The 20,637-nt window shown below is 37.0% G+C and overlaps 1 protein-coding gene across 3 annotated transcripts in view; it reads left to right on the forward strand.

Moving 5' to 3' along the window:
• The window catches only part of NEK11 (NIMA related kinase 11), a 291,550-nt gene that overhangs the window by 60,597 nt on the left and 210,316 nt on the right, over positions 1-20,637 (forward strand). For all 3 annotated transcript variants that reach the window (XM_074195807.1, XM_074195806.1, XM_074195805.1), the window contains 2 exons: positions 247-412; positions 14,315-14,433. In XM_074195807.1, the coding sequence (XP_074051908.1) occupies positions 247-412; positions 14,315-14,433 (285 nt within the window). The remainder of the gene's footprint in view (positions 1-246; positions 413-14,314; positions 14,434-20,637) is intronic.

Consider the following 20,637-nt stretch of genomic DNA (forward strand, 5'->3'; position numbering starts at 1 on the left):
GGTATGGCTCTCATTGCTCCCTAGAATGATGAGATAAGTTCACAATTCCATCAATAGTTCAAGCACCCTACTGAATGGGCCTTGGTCTACAGGTGTGGGGTTCAGGGATGCTGAGGTGATCCTTGCCCCTGATCTGCATGGGATTGGAGGCCCCGGGATGGGTGGCACATTTTGGCACTGTGTGATCCTCTATTGATTCCATGTCCTTAGCCATCCTTTCCTATACTTTTCTCTCCTTCATTGCAGAAAGGTTCTGAAGGAAATACCTGTTGGGGACCTGAAGCCAAATGAAACAGTTCAGGCAAGCTTGGAAGCCCAGCTCCTCTCCAAGCTTGACCACCCTGCCATCGTCAAGTTTCATGCCAGCTTTGTGGAACGAGATAATTTTTGCATCATCACTGAGTACTGTGAGGTAAGGCTTCGAGTGAAGTCTGCAGCCTAATGAGGGCATTTCTTCTCTGATGGAGACCAGACTAGAATTGTCCTGCCAGAAAATGTCTCTCAAACAAAGTCATCTTGAAAATGTGGGCACCAAACTACAGGGTGGATAGGAACACCTGCTATCTCTTGTACTGTGGCTTAGAGTGGTCACCTCCAGGGAGCTGAGTTCCAAAGGAGGGTTCTGTTTGGTTTGTTTCTGTTTGGTACCCTAAACCCATAAACTATTTAGAGAGAATCATTGTGGCAGAATGTTAGAAGGATACCTTAGGAAAGTAGTAGTTTTTTTTAATCCCAAATAATTCCCACCATGATTTTATGTGACTCTGAATTGTGATGTATAATAATGAATGTAGAGCATTTGCAGCATCCGCTTCTCACATATAGGGGTCCCAGCATATTTACAGTGATGTGTGGTGGGGTCCATGACTGATTAGGCATGAACAGTATCAGTGTCAAAATATGCACATAGCCAAATAGAGGTAGCACAGGCACATGCTTACTGTTTGCGCCCAACCTAGTTTGTGAGAGATTGGACAGTCTGGGGTGGGGTAAAGTTCTACCTCCTTGGCCTCCCCGATCTCCTGTCTGCAGAATAACTCAACTGGTATCAAGATATTCAGAAGAATAGCTTATGGCCATCTAATGATATTTATTTTTTCCTTACCCGGCCAGAGGACCTGGGTAGTTCAAACCTCAACCCATGAAAAGCTTGGTAGGATTTGCAGTAGCACATCCCACTGTCCCCCCTTGCCCCTCCAAGAAGCTAAGGGACACTCACACACATCCATGTTATTAGTGGGGAGAATGGACTTGCATAGGAATTATACATGAAAAGTCCACACATGGGGAATATGTGTGGAGCCCAAGTCCTAGCTCTGAGGTCAGGAGGACCTGAGTTCAAATGTGAACTTACTAGCTGCGTGACCCTCATGCCTCCCATCCAGGGTCATCTCGAGTTATCCTGATTCATATCTGGCCACTGGACCCAGATGACTCTGAAGGAGAAAGTGAGGTTGGTGACTTAGCACAGCTCCCCTCACTCAGATCCAATTCATGGGCCTGTCATGGCACCTCCTCCCTGATGTGGTCTTCTTGGAGAATGAAGGGCCAACATCAGCAGGGTTGAGGTCTCTCAGGAGCATTGTTCTTCTGGGCTCATCTCTGTGGGGCCAGCCAAGTCATCTCAGCTTGGGCCAGTGAAGAAGTTGTAGCTAGAAGCTCTTCTTGATTAAGTCAGGTCAGCAAACTCTTTAGTCCTAGCCACCCCACTCAGCTTATGAAAAGCAGATAGAGTAACCTCAGAGAAAGATTAGATATTTCCTTTTCTAACTCTAGAGGAGCTCAAAACCTTCTGTTACAGATAACTTTTATTTAGCTCTCCAGGCCTTTTTATACTCCCAATAGCCTCTAAGGCTTCAATGCAAAGGATGCAAGCTGTGTGTTTTCCATCCAAACTTAATTCTATTTATTGTGCTTATCTGTCAGTTTGATGCAAAATAAAGCTTTTGTACTATATTTTACCCATCAAATACCTTAGTTTTCCTTCATGAAGGTTACCCATTTTCATCCTATAGAAACATTACCCATTTAATACCTTTTTGCCTTCTATCCATCTATGAAGTAGAAATTCCCATTGCCTACTATACTGAATAATTGAGATTTTTTTTTTTTAGGTTTTTGCAAGGCAAATGGGTTTTAAGTGGCTTGCCCAGGGCCACACAGCTAGGTAATTATTAAGTGTCTGAGACCAGATTTGAACCCAGGTACTCCTGACTCCAAGGTCGGTGCTTTATCCACTACGCCACCTAGCCACCCCTAATTGAGATTTTTAATAATGGTTTTTCAAACATTTGTTTACTGAGCCTAAAAGTTCCCTCCCTAAGCAATGAAGGATTGTTTTGTTTCGAAGTCCTTCTAGGTTCTATTGGGGGGGAAGTGAGGATGATGCCCAGGATGGAGGTGGCTTGATGTGAAAGTGGCTGGGAATTGGCACATAGGCCTTGTAGTCCAAAGTGTTTGGGGTTTTTAGGGAAATCCAAATAATCCTAAAATATTGTTGAGCTAATTTGGGTTTAGTGCTCTGGGCTTATGGGTGTCTTACCTCTGTGATTCCACAGCCCTTAACATAATAGTTCACAGGTGTTCAGTGGTATTTACTCAGTGGGTGAATTGTGCCTTTAGGGCCAATTTCATGAGGGTTTTTTTCCTTCTGGCAGACTAAGGAATAGAACAGGAGAAGGAGACTGCAAAGGGACTGAACTGGGGTGAGGAGACTCTGGTAGAACATCCCTAGTTCAAAAAGATCCCCCTCCCATTCATTCCACTAACTATGAATTCATTGGGTTATAAGATGCTGGATCATTTAAAATGCCTATGTCCCCCTCCCTCGATTTATACCTCATTTTTGCTTTATGGAAAAATTACTTTAATTAAATAAAAACTTGTATGAGTTCTAGTTTTCAGTATGCCTAGGGTCTTAGCTACCGGCTTTAGTTGAAGTCTGATTTGATGCAAGAACTAATTTGAAAGGCTGAAAATGTAAGATTCTTCTAGTTAAGGCCTATCTCCCTAGCTTCATGATCATCAGTTTAGTCATCAGTTCTGACCATTGTCTTCCTCATCTAATTACCATCCCTCTTCTCTTTGGAAGAGAGAAAAGACATAAAGAACAAGAGGGGGGAAGAAAAAGGAGAAAGCATCACTATGTTAAACCTTCCCTCCTCTACTTTTCTCTTCCTCTCTTTTAGAGTTCTGAGAATTTTCTCTTCATATAAAGTTTAGAATACTTCCCCAGAAATAAGGAGGGACTCACTATGAGGTCAATTAATTAACCATTCAGCCAATTAACATTATTTATTAGGTGCCTGTTCTGGGGATTCAAATAGAAAAAATGAGACAATTCACAAGGAACCTATGTTCTCACAGAGCATTTTAACTTTTCTTTTTGCCATGCACCCCTTCTGGCAGAAGGGAAATCCTGTGGACCCCTCAGAATTATATCTTTAAATTCACAAAATAAAATACATAGGCTTCTGTGCCTCAGTTTCCTCATTTCTAAACTGGCAGTGGATAGCTTCTGTGGTCTCTGCCAGCTCTGAATATGTGATTCTGGGCTCTTAAGATGCACCAGAGTTTGCACGCCACTTTCTCAGCCTTTAAAGTGTGTCCAGGGTCACCTCTCTTCCAGAATGAGGAAGCAGGGTTTCTGAGGTATGAATACAACACCACTTCAAAATGCTACTCATTCATCATAAGTTTCTCATTTCTCTTTCTTTAGCCTCTCTAGTTCATTCACCATCTGTTTTTGAGAGAAGTGATGACCAGTATTACTGCTATCACACTGACTTTGAAACAGCTTGAGTTTTCAAAAAAAAAATCCCTCTTTTAAAATACTTCTTAATGGACTCAATGAAAAAAAGACATACCTTTCCCTCTATGTGTTAATTTAAAAATGATGGGTAGTTTCAAAATGGATTGACCTGTTCTCTCAGACAGAAGGTAGGTTGCCATGGCAGCAGGAGTTAGAAGGGCAAATGGAGCATCTGTAGATTCCCCGGGTTCTGCCGAGATGCTAAGTCACTGGGACCAATTCAAAGGACATCATACACATGCACTTCTTAGTCCCTTGTTGTCACCAGGTGAACCCCCCAATCTTCAGACTCAGATTTACTTTCAATTCATACAAACCTGGGTAACTCCTCCTCTTTTCTTAAGGAAAATATTAAGATTTGAAATGCCAGGCCTGCCTCATAGGAATATACTATTAACATTAGAGAAATGGAGTGCCCTTCTCTTTTAGATTCCTCTTGAGTAATTGCAGTGAAGTACAGAGAAGGCTGGCCTCAATTAACTAGGTAGAGAGATTAGAGAACTAGATAGACAGACAGACCACTAGATCAATAGATGAAGTGCTTTTCATACTGTTCTAACCACTGGAATAGAAGATAGTTTTATCTCTCAAGGTTCTAGAAGGGGAAGACAAAGTATAAAAGGGCATTGGGAGATGGCAAGGCAGCTGGTGGGAAGACAGAGTGAAATTAGAGTGAAATGAGCAGCAGCTGGTCCTCATAAGAAATACCATAAAATGTGGACCTTTAAATCAACCTCATAATAAAATGATGGTTAAGCACTCTCTAGCCTTTTAGAACAGAAATCAACCATCTAAGGCTCTAATTTGGAACTGTTGGCCAAAGGAATATAGCTTTAGGACTGAAAAGGAACCCGCTCATTTTAGAGCTGTGGAAACCAAAGCACAGAGCTGTTAAGACACTTGCCCACTCTTCTACAGGTAGGGAGTGTGTGGTGGAGGCAGAATTCTAGTTCAGGATCTCTGACTGTAAAGCCAGTGCTTTTCCTGTTTGCTGTCTATACTTAAACTGTGCTAGAAAAAATATTTGCATATATATATACACATTTAAATACAATATTTATATATAAATATCTCTAAGTCTATACATATGGCCTGAAAATCTATATGGCCTGAAAATTGTGGATAGAAGTTCTGTGATACTTAAGAATCTTAACTCACCCAAATAACCCACCCCTATACACACACACACACACACACACACACACACACACTCACTGAGCAGGCAGGGACTCATATGACTAGACCATTTTTTGGTATCTCTCCTGGATCTTGCTCAGGGCTTTGTGTAGAATTGCAGTTTGATAAATGGTGGTTGACTTGAATCTGATGCCCTAAGTGAAGATGAAGAGAAAATGAACAGAAGATCCTCTCTTAATTCTTCCCCTTTTCCACATGTTGAACTTTGGAATTCATGTGTTAGAAATGGAAGATATCAGAAATGAGATGGAGGACCACTTTACATCATCTCTTTGCTTCCAAAACACAAATAGGGTAACTTTATCAAGGTTGCCTTCTTTGATAGCTCTTTTATGTGGTTAATTATTTTAAGAGGGTGGTCAGCAAAATGTATTGAGGGCCTGTATTAGGCACTATGGTGCAATAAGAAGGAAAAAAGACAGCTCTCAAAGTACTTGATTGAGAGAAGGAGTCTATCATAGTCATATCTGGCCACTGGATCCAGATGGCTCCGGAGGAGAAAGTGAGGCTGGTGACTTAGCACAGCCCCCCTCACTCAAATCCAATGCACATGCTTGTCAGGGCATCACCTCCCCTGATGTCAGTGTCTCCTTCAAAAACAAGGGACAAATATCAAAATCGTTGAAAAGGAGCATGTCCAGGTCAAGGGAGGAGGAGGCATATCATCTCTCTTGGAATTTGCATGTACCAAAAACTCAGTTTTTGGATTAACAAGGGTCTTGTTAGTGAGGCCAGAAGCCATATGAGAGTCCCAATCCAGAGAAGGGGCTTGTTGCTTCTCTAGATAGATTACTTATAGGATTAGGTTCATGGGAATCATGATAGTATCTCTCAGGCTTGTGAGAAACAGATGAGTTAAAATTTGTCATGTATTGGACAAACCTTAAATTACTATGTAAATGTCAGCCATCACCACTATTATCATTGTTTATTTCAAGATAATGAAACACAATAACCTTTATTTTTCATTTTTTTTGCTTGGAATTTGATAACTTCTTTTGTCTGGTTATTCATATGCATGTTACTCACAATCTAGGTAAACCTATAACCATGTCATTCTCTTCATCTGGCAAAAGGTTTTTTGCTGTGTTTTTTGTGTGTTCCTTTCATGACCTTTTTAACACCAAATTGAGAAATAAACTAATAATATGTAATTCAGTAAAACACAACATTCCCATTAAAAAATTAACCTTTTCCCCATTGTAAAAAATGAAGAATTTCTTCATGGGCTGAAGTTATCCCAAATAGTTATTTCTATGTTTTTTATTATGAATGGTAAACAGCTACCAATTTACACCATTGACATCTTCTAAATCAAAGTATTCAAGGCTGAAGGAGGGAAAGTAAATGGACAGCATTTCTTTGGACTATGATTTCAGATAAAGTTCATTCAACAGAAGGAAACAGGAAAAGACCAAAAGACGAGAGGAGAGGTTGTGAGACACTGCAGAAGGCAGTAACCTTTTTAGAAGCTGGAATTTTCCATTTTTGTTTTTGGTAGTTTTTTTTCTCACCAACAAGGGTCTATTCATTGATGCAACTCTCAAGTTACTACTATTCCCCTTGACTTCATGAAGTTTCATCAGTTCCAGAATCTTGTAAAGGACATAATGAATGGATAAAAAAAAGCATCTCATTCAATTTTTAGTGATCAATGCAAACAGTAAAACAATACCATCTTTGTTCTCAAGGTACTACATTCTATAAAAAGGAGCCCATAAGCACAGGAGTCAAGTTGATGAGGATTTACCAAGTGCCTGCTCTGGGCCAGTCCCAGTGCTAGGTCCTGGAACTCACTCTACATTCTAGTGAGGAAGACAACATTGAAACAAACTTGACCCGGACCTGTGGCACTACTATTGCTCTTTGAATGGAGAGAGGACATGTCTTCCCCCAAGTCAGACACCTTGGCTAGGTTGAATAGCTCTGACCAGTGAATCACCATCCAACAAGCTGTATTTAGGCTACACAGCCCAAGACTGCATTGTATTCACTTTTTTGACTTCCAGATCATTCTGTTGGCCCATGGTCAACTGTGGTCCACTAACTATGTGGTCCAGATCTTTTTTAGAACCCGTGTTCTCCTATTTTATATTTGTGGAGTTGATTATTGTACCCAAAATAGAAGATTTTACATTTGTCCCTATTGTTTCCTTTTATTCTATGAACCCTGTGCTTTAGCTGGTCATAATCCTTTCAGATTCTGACTCTTATGAAGCTATGTGTTAGCCATCCCTAAGGCTAGCTATACTACAATGGATAGTGAGCTGGACCTGGAATCAGGAAGACCTGAGTTCAGATCTGGCTTTATACATCTACTTCTGTATGACCTTGGACAAATCACTTAACCTTTGTTTGCCTCAGTTTCCTCAACTGTAAAATGGAAATATCACAAAAAAATTCCTTGTAGGGATGTGGTGAAGATTAATTAAAATAATATTTTAATAATAATAATAATGAAAATAATAATTTATAATATTAAAAATAAATCAGTATAATGCCTGGCACCCAGTTGTGGTGAGGGTTGAGGTAAGGTCTGGCTCACAGTAGGCACTATATAAATTCTTAATCCCTTAGTCCTTTTTTAAAAAATAGAATCACATAATAAGCTAACTTATTAGTAACCCTAACCCTTACCAGCTTTGTGTAATCTGCATATTTAATTATTATTGCCATATAAGCCTTTACCTAAGTAGTTGATAAAAATATTCAATAGCATGAAACAAAAGACAGATTTCCTTGGGGTACTCTATTGGAGCTCTCCTTCCATGTTTATATTGATCCCTAATAATATTTCTTGGTGTTCAGCCATCCAACTAATAATGAATATATATCTCTTTATGCTATCTCCCAATCTATATCTTTCTCCATCTTACCTATAAGAGTAGTATGATTTATTTTATAAAGAGCTTTGCATAAATCTAGGTAAACTATTTTCCATATCATTCTCTTCATCTTCCTGTTTAGTAATCTTGTGCTAAAAAGGAAATTAGGTTAGTCTGTTTTTGATGAAGCTGTGTTACTGCTACCTCTTTCAGGCCATTCACAACCAATGTCTTTAATGATCAATTTTAGAGTTTTCCTTGAAGTCAAAAAGTCAAGTCTACTGACCCAAGGTTGAAGACTCTGTTCTTTTAAAGAAAGATAGCGTTTTCCCTTTAGTCTTTTGGCATCTCTATCATTTCTCACAATTTTTTCATTAATTACTCACAATGGCTCAGATATCATGTCTGCTGTTTTTCTTTCAGGATTTGAAGATATTCTTCCTCTGAATTAATCCCTGATGGTTGAGTGTTTTTTAATCTATCTTAGATATCAAATATTTGTTGGTCATTTTTGTTTTGTCATTTTTTAGGGTAAATGTCATTTTCACAAAGAAAACAAAAAAATTATGAGTTGACCAACTCTGCCTTCATTTTTGGTTTTCATCATCTAGTCTTCCCAAAGCACCTAGTGTCTTCCCTTTCTGATCACTTTTTATTGTCCTTTAAGAGCTTTTTTAAAAAGCTTTTATTTATTTAAGGCAATGGGGTCAAATGACTTACCCAAGCTTACCCAAACTATGCAATTATTAGATGTCTGAGTTCGGATTTGAACTCAGGTCTTCCTTATTCCAGGGTCAGTGCTCTCCACTGCGCCACCTAACTCCCCCTCCCCCCCATAAGAGCTTTAAAACAATTTTTTGTTGTTCTTGTTATTGTCTTTAGCTTCTCACTAACTGTAGCTCATTCTGAGCTGTGGAATTCCTGATACTATTTTTAGGGAATCCTCTCACCCTCTTATATCCATCCTTTCTTACCTGGTCTTTCTTCTATCATTGGTGCAATGGTTTTAAAACTATAAGTTGATTGTTGATTTCCCTGTGTGACCACATTGGTCTCTTCAGACCAATAGCTCACAGGACTCGTTTCTCTTTGTGTCTTCAGAATGTTCTTCTTGAGCACCTGCCTCATCCCTTCTGAACTGGAAGCATTTTACTTCCTGGGGCCCTACTTTCTTTTGAAATTTGGGTGGCATCAGACTATGCCTAGATTTCTTGTCTCATCCCAAATTCTACTGTTCACTTCCCTCTAAGGTTTCCATCATTTTTTTTTTTGGCAAGGCAGTGGGGTTAAGTGGCTTGCCCAAGGCCACATGGCTAGGTAATGATTAAGTGTCTGAGGCTGGATTTGAACTCAGGTACTCCTGACTCCAGAGCTGGTGCTCTATCCACTGCACCACCTAGCTGCCCCTGGTTTCCATCATTTTTGGTGAAATTAAGACCCAGAATAGTTTCCACTTGTTGTAATGCTGCTTTACTCTAGCTCTTTTTACTATCTTGTTCCTTCTCAAAAAAGCATATCCATCTAATCTTGGGTGTCACCCAGTATGATTGATATCTCTGAGGTCAAATTTGCCTGCTTTCCGGTGACTTTGGGTTCCTTGTTTACTAAACTTGAGCATTTGTGTATATACTTTTGCAAGTCCAAGTTCACCATTGGCCCCTTTCTTGAATTTTAGTCTTCTTTGTATCTTAGCTGCTATTCTTCCTTCTTTGTGACTGTACTCTCTAGTAGTTCACTTAGGTGATACACATAAGCAATCTTTTCCAACCCTTGGGCTTTGGTCATCTTTCTTTGGCAACTTGGAAACTTAGGGTTATCTTTGAGGTCATCTTGAGGTCCTGGCCTGTCAGGATCACCTTTAAACCACAGCAAGATAATTATGACCTGAGTCTGCCCTGTAATGACATGAGAGCAGAATTCATTCCTAAGGACCGGGGAGCAGAGATTATCCCGAGATCTAAGAGAATTCATAATTCAGTACAAGTGACCTCCTATTTCTGTTTTTGTTTTTAGGTTTTTGCAAGGCAATGGGGCTAAGTGGCTTGCCCAAGGCCACACAGCTAGGTAATGATTAAGTGTCTGAGACCGGATTTGAACCCAGGTACTCCTGACTCCAGGGCCCGTGCTTTATCCACTGTGCCACCTAGCCGCCCCTGGTTTTTTGTTTTTGTTTTGACCTCCTATTTCTGTTAACATGCCAAAAACCTTTGCCCATTGTCTTGGCAATTTTTTTGCTTATATTTATAAATTAGATTCAGTTAAAAGCTAGCAAGGAAACCTATATTTACTGCAAAGAAATACACAACTTTAAATTACCTGCTGAACCCTTGAGATTTAATTTCTGTGACTTTTGGTGCTCCAAGGACATTAAATACCTTCCTTAAAATAGAGTGGAATAATTTACTTGAATGACCAGGATTTTCTAAAACAGCCCTTTATGGATTAAACTATTATTTATTTCACACCATTTCTGGGAATAAAAATAAATTCTGCTACTTTACTCTTGTTCATGTAAATTCAGCTCAACAGGAACAACACTTACTTGAAGGGAATTTGAAGAAAATTATCAACTGAAATCATGAATGCCCATTCACATTATCAATCATTCACTCCATGAATACTGCATGATATACTGCAATAACAATTTAGAAATTGGATTTTCTCTTTTGACTTTTAAGAGCATAATATGACTTGATATCTTTCCTGGCTTTCCTTTATGAAGTCCATTATAGAGATGAAAAAATTCAAAGGAAGATAAATGTCGGTCTTTAGGGTTTTACAATAAAATAACAGGGCTTTTATTTTCCATTGCCTGATATTTTTTTCTAAGCAGTGCCACAGACTTTTTAAAAAAAGATTGTGGAAGAATTCTTGTTATGTTATTTGGCCTTGGCTTTACTTAGCACATCTTTTATCTTTTTTTAATCGTCTAAAGGAACAGACAGAACATTCTCATTATGGGTTAGATGTTGGTGTGTTTTCAGTTTTTACTGTCACTGTCTAAGTTATTAGCTTTTCTTTTTTATTTTGTCACTGATGTTTAATATAGGACAACTCTTTGTAAATACTGACCCTAAAGGTTTTTTTTAATGCATCTGCTCTTAACATTTCTGTTTCATCTTACTCAGTATCCTTCAGAGAATGTCATCCTTTTCACTTTTAAGATTAGCTTTCTCAACTTATATTAACGAACTTATATATGTGATATGTCTCTGGGGCTTAATTTTCATCTAAAAAACCCTTTTAGCATTTACAATGTGAGAGTCAAAGATGGGGTATAGATAAGAATATCAACATGACGCAGTTAAGAGTACTGCATCTGGAGTCAGAATCCTGGCTAAGTTATTGATTACCAGTGAACTTGGACAAAGTCATTTAAACAGTCTGACGTCCTCCTCTCCTTAGTTATAAAATGAGGATGATGATAACATCACACAACTTACTTCCCAAATAGCCCTCTGTAAATGTTAAATATCTACAGAAAGTCAGATATCATTAGCATCATTACTATTGTAGAGGGGCATTAATTAGCATTTTATTGTCATCTCATTGACATTTCAGAATAGAAAATACAGGTGATAGTGATTAATTTAGCAGCAATACTACTATTAATGTTATAGATCCAATGGTGTTGGTGAAATGTTTTCAAAACAAAGATTTGAGTGTCCTACTTGACCTCCAACTTAGTAGGAGTCAGAACTGATATTGCAGTCAAAATTATTAAGAAGTTATGGTTCAGAGTGGCTAGGTGGCACAGTGGATAGAGCACCGGCCCTGGAGTCAGGAGTACCTGAGTTCAAATGCGGCCTCAGATACTTAATAATTACCTAGCTGTGTGGCCTTGGGCAAGTCACTTAACCCTACTTGCCTTGCAAAAACCTAAAAAAAACGAGGAAGTTATGATTCCTTAGTTCTTTGCCCTGGGTCAGACCCCTTCTAAAGTAGGATGGATGTTCAGTGTCTTAAGTGCTGAACTTTAACACTTCTAGAGAACATCCATTAGAGGGCCACTACGATGATGGAGGGCCTTGTCTTCATGGTTTGTGAAAAGAATTGGTAGAAGGAACTAAAAATATTTATTCTAGAGAAACAGACTTAATGGAATAACATTCACATGAAGGAGTCTTGTCACTTTTGACCCAAAGGGCAGAACTAGGGGTGCAGTGGAAGCTATCAAGAGGCAGATTTAGGTTGAAGGTCAAGAAAAACTTCCCCTAACAATCGGAGCTGCCCCAAAGTAGAATGAGATCTTTGGGGGTTGAGAAAGGAGAGGGTGCTTCCCTTGCTGGCATTTTTCTGGCACAGACAGGATGAATCCTTTCTGAATATATTGTGGTGGGGGGGATCCATTTTCAAAGACTGGATTAACTATTTAGAGCCCTTTGAACTCTAAAATTAGGCAATTCTGTTAAAAATGGAGAAGGGAAAATATGAAATCATATTAAGTGAAGCTGAATTTTAGGGGTACTAGATAGGTAAACGTAATTCCACTTTGAATAAGCCATTATTAAATTTAGCCTCAAGTTAAAATAAATACTCTTTTCATTATAGACTCATCAGAAAAAAGTCACCATTAGAAACTACTTTAAGATATCTTTGAAGAATACTTAGGAAAAAATCAAACAGGCTAAGGAAAACTGTAATTTTAAACTTATTAGTGAAATTACTGTTAGAGTTGATCAAAGCATCATCAACATTGTTTACTTAAAAAAAGTTTAAATAAATGAAAGGTAAAGTTTTAAATTATGCTTTTTCTGAATTAACAATTATGTTGCTTTAAAGACTTTTTTTGAGGGACTGGGGGATTTCTTTATTGTATCCAAAGAATAAATCCTAAAGTGTTAAGCAGCTGAATCAATGTAGGCTTTATTCATTAAGATTTCTACTCCATTCATTTATTTGATTGAGAAAACATTCCTTTTTATATTTCCTCCAACCCAAACATTTTGTTGATTTGGGTCATCATCGTTCTTTTCAGTTTTTTACTTCATTTTTGTTGTCTCTGTCTTAATAACAATGTGATTTATGGACTAGAGAGGGACTATTACCATAAGTTCTTAAGGGTTAACTCTGTTGCAAAGGAATATACTTGTTTTATTTACCATTGCAATTCTTTTTCTTTTTAATTTATTTTTGTTTTTACTATTACAATTCTTGAACCCCATTAATGTATTATTTATGCAAAACCAGGCACTCGCAATAATAATATTTTCATATGTAAAACATAAACATTTACTTAATAAGTCAAAAGAAATAATAACATCACACATGCTCATAAAACTATATTTACAGGAATAGCAAATATAGAATAATCTATATATAGACCTAGATGACAAATTCCTAGAAATATACCCAGTAGAGGTAGGGGAGAGAGGATATATATATATATATATATATATATATATATATATCTGCCAAGATGGCACAAGAGTGAGAAAAACCCATCTTCTAGAGATAACTCACAACTCTGGAACTATCAGTTTTTATTTCCTCTGTCTCAGGAACTGCCCACCCAAGTTCCTTCATGAAAGTAGTTTCTATACTAAACAGATGCTTCCACTGTTGCCCTAAGATCATCCACTTTGTGCTTTCCCTCTCTAGGAACAAAGCCTCAGCCAAACTTATTGATGCACTGGATGACCGCTCTGCTTCAAAACTATTGTTCTGCTCATTTGAACTTCTTCCTCCATTGCATCTCTAGTATCTATCACTTTCAGCATCATACTTGACTGATGGAGTTTTGAAATTTGTCTACTCATTCATTGCTTTCTTTTCTTATGAGCCTGGACCCAGACTCGGGACTCTTTTTGATAATGATTACTTTATGGTTAATAACCAAATAATTATCTTCTATCTGTGATCAAATAAACTGTATTTGTTCTACAATCATATAATTCCTGGTGGTCATATCATTCTAGTGCTATAACTTGTTACATTCAAAGATATAACTGCTTCTCTCAGAAATCGAGTCAAGTGTAGTAATGAGAGAAAGTTGTAAAAGGGCAAATTTCAGAACTGCATCATCTAAGCTTGATTCTGGAAGTGAGGGATGCTACAGTTGCTGTTGTAAAATGTGTATGTGTGGATCTGTGTATTGTGTGTGTGTGTGTGTGTGTGTGTGTGTGTGTGTGTCAATAGATTTGTTTGCTGTCTTAAACTTACACATCTTTGGGAATGTGGAATGAGGATAAAAATCTATGCTGATGGTAATTCATAAGATATGTTGGTAAGCTTAGAATTGGAAAGGACCTTAAAGGTCAAATCCAAATCTCTCCTTTTACAGAGGAGAAAATGAAGACTTAGAGAGATTGATAACCTTTCTCGAGGTCACACAGATAATAAGTATATTTTGTTTCTTTTTGACCTGGCATACTTGATCAAAATACCTTTCATATTAGCTTTGATTAAAAAAAAAAAGAAGACTTGAATTTGATGTCTTGATTGAGAAAAACATAAGAGAATGAATATCTTTCTCTTCCAGGGACGAGATCTGGACTGTAAAATTCAAGAGTACAAAGAAGCTGGAAATACTTTTCCTGAAAACCAGATAATTGAATGGTTTATTCAGCTGTTATTGGGAGTTGACTATATGCATGAAAGGTACAGTTGCCAGTTACTATGAACAGATTTGTGTTAATTTGTTTTCAACAAGTAAGAATTCTTTTTTTACATTGAAAGAAAATTAAGGGCAAGAAGTGATCTGTTGTAATATAAATTCTTTGACAACAAATACTTAAAAAAAACAAAAAACCTCTCTTTTGCCAGGAACTATGTAGATGCACTTTGAATGGAAGAGAATCTAGCTTTGGTTGTGTTCATGAACACTTGGGTAAATTGATTAATCAATAGTTAAAAGCACAGTATTTGCTTACCTAGTGTTTATTTTAATATAGGATGTTAAAAGTTGTTTTTAAAGAATTGACCTTAAATAACAGAAACTTGCATTTAGTGCTATCTTATATGCAATGAATATGTCTTAGTCCTGAATCAAACATGAAATTCTTCGTGCTTGAAGTAGTCATTTGACCACACAATATTTTGGGATAATTGAGGCAGAAAGTGCATATTAACTTAAATTAAATGGATATTCATACCAAAAGCTAATTATGCACAGAAATTTCCAATTATGAAAACCAAAGTGTATTTTGTGAATTTCAATTATCTATAATTTGTGCATTTACTATTTTGAACTATGCTTAAAAACTCTAATATTCTTTCTAATGGTCTGTAATAACTTTTTAAAAATATTTCAAGTAATCTTTAATGTCATAGCATTAGAGAAGACTAACCAATGCAAAAATGACTGTCCAAAGAAGAAAAAAGAGAGAAAGAGAGAGAGAGAGGGAAAGAAAAGAAAGACCCATGAAGTGTTCACACAAAGCTAATCATTTGGAAAACTGCAACAACATTGCTCACAGTGATGGCTTCTGTGATGACCATCCCCGACAATATGCCTGCTTAAACACCTGTTATGGATGGTTTCTGATAACATAAAAACTAATCGGATTATCCTGGATTTCTCCATCTATCTTCTCAAACACATGCAAGGTGATGAAGATAGCTACAGAGTTATGGGTAACCCAGAACTGTATTTGGATTGATGTCAACCCAACTTGGGAGATATTTATCAAAGTATATATCAAGTAATCTTTTCATAAACTAAGCAATTCTTGCTGAATTTAGAACTTCAGGTTTCATTTATTTTTACTCACTGTTTCTATTTTTCCCCTTGACTATTTTAAATTAAGTTTTAAAATACTTATTAGATGCCCTTAATTGAGAAAACCCACTTTGTGTAAGAGCCCCCAAGTGATTAGAGTAAAATAGAGATTCAAAACTGGCTTTAGACTATCATCCTTCTCCCTGTCATTTCTGTTTTTTTTGAGCAAAATGTAAAATTATCTAAATATATCAATTTAAAGTTGAATGAACTAGAAGTAGTTTTCTATGGTTGGACCTATGTAGGAACAATTAATTACACTTATTCTAAAATCATTTTTTAAAAGACTTAAGGACATTTCACTAGCAAATACTGTGTTATGTTTTTAAAATTTATCTGAAATCAGTTCAATAAAGGAACAGTCAGAGATGAGATGATTATTTCTTCTCCAATACTGAGTAATAAAGGAAGAAATGTTTGTTTTATCTAAATCTGAAATTTGATGCTATAATTTCATCTAATAAATGAAGCCATATCTCATTAGTTCTGTCATTGAGGTAGCTAATATTATGTTTTATTCTTCTCATACAAGTTTTAATTTCGTAACTTAGTTAATAATGGCTTAGGAATGACTTTTACATCAAATTAAGAGATTCAAGGCTATAAGAACAATTATGTTTTTATTTGACCATTTATGAATGACAATTAAATGTCCCCTCCTTTGCTTGATATCTACATAATAGAGCGATATAGAGATCTCCTCATTCCTTTCATATTAACTCATTCATCTGTGCTTTCTCCTTAAGTATGTAGTATATCCCTAATCAGAGTCCCCATAGGCATCTCCAACTCAATATCATGACCAAATGGAACTCAATATATTTCCTCCAAAATTCTCTGTTTTTGTTAAATGTGATCAGGCCTGATTCAAACCAGTTTCATGCTTCAGATATGGAAATGGAGGAAAATAAAACACTTATAGATCTAGGGTGTCAAACAAAGAGAAATGGGGACCACTGAATCATAAGAATCCTTGTGGGCCCCATATTAACATAGAAAACTACATCTTGAGGCAACTAGGTGGCATAGTAGTTAGAGCACCAGCCCTGGAGTCAGGAGGAACTGAGTTCACATGTGGCCTCAGACACATAATAATTACCTAGCTGTGTGACCTTGGTCAAATCACTTTAACCCCATTGCCTTAAATAAATAAAATTAAAAAAAAAGAAAACCAAATCTCAACATTATCTAGGTTTTGTTGTATTTATTTTATTGGGTTTTTTTTGCAAGGCAATGGGGGTTAAGTGACTTGCTCAAGGCCACACAGCTAGGTAATTATTATGTGTCTGAGGCCACATGTGAACTCAGTTCCTCCTGACTCCAGGGCTGGTGCTCTACCCACTGCGCCAACTAGCCGCCCCCCCTTATTTATTTTATTAAAGATTTTTCAGTTACAGTAAAATCTTGTTCAAACCACAGTCAGAAATGTTGTGGACTGCATTTTTGACACCTTTGTTGTGTTAAAAGAGGTTCAAAGAAGCCAAAAAGATACCCAGCAAGGATATAGCTCTGATGTATTTAGTTGGGTGCATTTTGGCACCTCTCTGTCCTGATTCTCTTGCTACCTGGCAGACCTCTCCTCAGTTCTCTCCTTTGCTGCATCCTCCAACCATATGGGTTCATTGTGCTTTCTCATGGACAGTTGCCAGGATCTCTTAACATTAGGGTTTTTCCTGATTAGAAAATGATTCTGAGGCATCTTAAGCAAATTAATGATTAAGGTTACATTTGTGAGCTTTGAAGTTGGTATTTTACAGAAATAGACCTGGTAAGCATGATGTATGATGACTGTCTTAAAAAATTAATGGCATGACATTCCCATTTCTCCCTCACCAGAGTTATCTGATGATTTGACACTATTTAAATTATTTGCACAGATAGATCTTCCTCGGAGATTAAATCTTAATTTTATTTTTCAACTTGTCTTAAATTGTTTTATAGGCTGGTTTTAGGATTTAGACTCATTTGCATATTTGGGATCTTTCATCCAGGTGTTGTTCATCTTATGATGCTCAAAACTGGTCAGAATGAAAAGGCATTTAGCAGGGTGGTTATTTTTTTGTTTTTGTTTTTGTTTTTAGGTTTTTGTGCAAGGCAATGGAGCTAAGTGGCTTGCCCAAGGCCACACAGCTAGGTAATTATTAAGTGTTTGAGGTCAGATTTGAATGCAGGTACTCCTGACTCCAGGGCTGGTGCTCTAGCCACTGTGCCACCTAACCTCCTGCAGGGTGGTTATTTAGAGATGATTTTGTGGATTCTAATTTATCTTTAGGAAGATTATTTTTCCTTTTCCTATTAATATTCTGCATAAAACTTTTGATATCTCAGTTTGAAAGTAAGGGGAGACTTTGATGAATTTTACCCTCTTTTTTAAGGTAACACATTCAGGAAAAAATAATGACTTTATAGAGATGCTGTTCTGTGGATAAAAATTTAAAGCATTATTTCTATAAAAGACTATTTTTCTGCTTTCTGTACTAAGTGGTACCACAGCTAACAGCTGGGTGGTGCACTGAATAGAGTGTACTTAGAGTATTGACCCTAGAGTCAGGAAAATCTGAGGTCAAATGAGACCTTAGACACTTACTAGCTCTGTGACCCTGGATGAGTCACTTATACTGACTGACTCAGTATCCTCACCTGTAAATGGGGATAATCCTAGTATTTAGTTCCCAGAGTTTTGAAGTTAAAAATAGATAATATTTACGAAGTTCTAAATTACTATATATATATATATATATATATGTTAGTTATCATCATCATCAGAATTAGAATTCTGCCTCAGACATTCCCTCAGTAAATCACTTAACTCATTTCTGCCTCAGTTTTCTCATCAGTAAAACAAGAATAATAATGCCATCTTCAAAGGGATATTGTGAGGTTGAAAATAGACATTTATGGGTAGAGCACTGGTCTTGGAGTCATGAGGATGAGAGTTCAAATCCAGTCTCAGACACTTAGTGTGTGACCTTGGACAAGTCACTTAACCCTGATTGTCTTGCAACTAGGGCCAGATGACTCTAGAGAAGAAAGTGAGACTGGTGACTTAGCACAGCCTCCCCCCCCTTCAAATCCATGGTATCACCTCCCTGATGTTATGGACTTCTTTGAGAATGAAGGACAAACATCATCGCACAATATGTATGTATGTATTACATATCACATATATACACACATGTGTGTATACACACACACAGAGCTAACTTTTAAAAAGATACGTTCTATATCAAGATGTAAAGCAATAGGAAAAATTCAGTTCAAATCCATCATCTCCAAAGCAATTCAGACTGTGATTCTAGAGTACAGAACCCTTCCTTTCTGACAAATGATAGACTTAAAATATGTTTTCAGACCTGATCAATGTTGGAATTTGTTTTGATTATACATAATGGTTATAAGAGTTTTCTTTTTCTTTGAATTATTTTAATTGTTTAATGGGTGGAGGTGAACAGGAGGTAAAATAAATACCAGTTAACTGGAGAAATAATAAAATCTAATTTAGAGAGAAAAAGATTAAAAAACAACTTCTCTTTCCACTAAATGTAATAAATTATTAATGAATCACCACATAGTCTAACCTTATTTAACATTTCCCTTTAAGGAAAATTTTTATCTGTTGGCCTAGGTATTTGGGGAGCAGAAAGCCCCAGGCCTTCTACATCAGATGATTAAGGTACCATTAGCTGCCTTGTAGCTTACTGATGCCTCCAAGGGCCAGAGACCTTCAAAGGCCCAGGCTGCTAGCCAGGGTTGAGCTCCTCTTAACTAACCAGTCACTTATTAACATGAGAGATAGTTGCTTTCTTCCGATAATAGCACTGAAAACCATTTTTCCAGAAAGAATAAAAACAGAAAAATGACCTCCTAAAAATCAGATTTCATTACTTTTCCTTGCTTCTGTTTTTTTTTTAAAGGCAGATGGCAGTAGCTTTCCAGTCAGCAAATGTTCTCCTTGGTAAATATGCTTCTTATTCCAACTAATTTATCCCTTCCACCCCAGTCAATACTTAATTTACACTGAAAGGACTTTCTTTGCTGAAAAGGTTAAAACAGGTTTTATACTTTATCAAAAACTTCTGACAAGGGGCTACCTCTTAAAGAAGCATATTTTAATGAATTTTTATACCTATTACAAACAAACCTGAAGTTTCAGAGTACAGATTCACAGTAAGTCAACAAGTATTCATTTAAGTGGTTTCTCTGTGCAGAGCTCTGAAGACAGAAATTAAAGCTGAAACACCATCCGTGCTGTTGAGGAGAGGCAACATGCAAAAAATTGAGTTATATACAGTATAAATAGAAGTTATATACAGAATAAATGGAAGGCACCTGCAGGATACCATTGACATGATATTGGGGAGGAGTTCAAATCTGATGTCATGTGGTTATTGGGGGACTGTGGAAGGTCCCCAATAGAAAGGGGGGGGGTTGAAATGAATCTAAACTGAAATTAGTGTGACTTTCGGCAAGTTTCTTCTACTCCCATGCCACAATTTCTTTGTATATAAATATGAATTTATGGAGTACTCTTGTTCTATAAGAAATCATGAGTGGTGAGACTTTAGAGAAGCATGGAAAGAATGACATGAACTGATGCTGAGTGAAGGGAGCAGAAGCAGGAGAACATTGTACACATTGATAACAACATGGTGAGATAATCAACTAAGATGGATGCAGCTCCCCTCAACAGAGTTCAGAGAGCTAGGACAATCCTGGGAGACCTTCTATGGACAATGTTATCCCCATCCAGAGGAAAAACCTGTGGAATCTGAATGTACATTATGTTCACTTTTTAAAAACTTCCCTTATGTTTTTCCTTTCTATCTCCTGGTTTTCTTTTTTTCCCCTTAGTTCTAATTCCTCATATATTAAAAGATTAATATGTAAATATGTTAAACACAAATGTACGTGTATTGTTTTCTGCTATGAGGAGGGCAGATGGAAGGAAGGGTGGTAGAAAAATGTGGAACTCATAGATTTGCAAATGGAGAAATGTTGAAAAACTATTATAGCATGTAATTGGAAAAATAAAATAAAGTTTCAATTGAAATGAGCTTAGAACAAAGATAGGGAAACCAATGAAT

The sequence above is a fragment of the Macrotis lagotis genome, chromosome 7, assembly GCF_037893015.1.
Source record: "Macrotis lagotis isolate mMagLag1 chromosome 7, bilby.v1.9.chrom.fasta, whole genome shotgun sequence".
Lineage (NCBI taxonomy): Eukaryota > Metazoa > Chordata > Mammalia > Peramelemorphia > Peramelidae > Macrotis > Macrotis lagotis.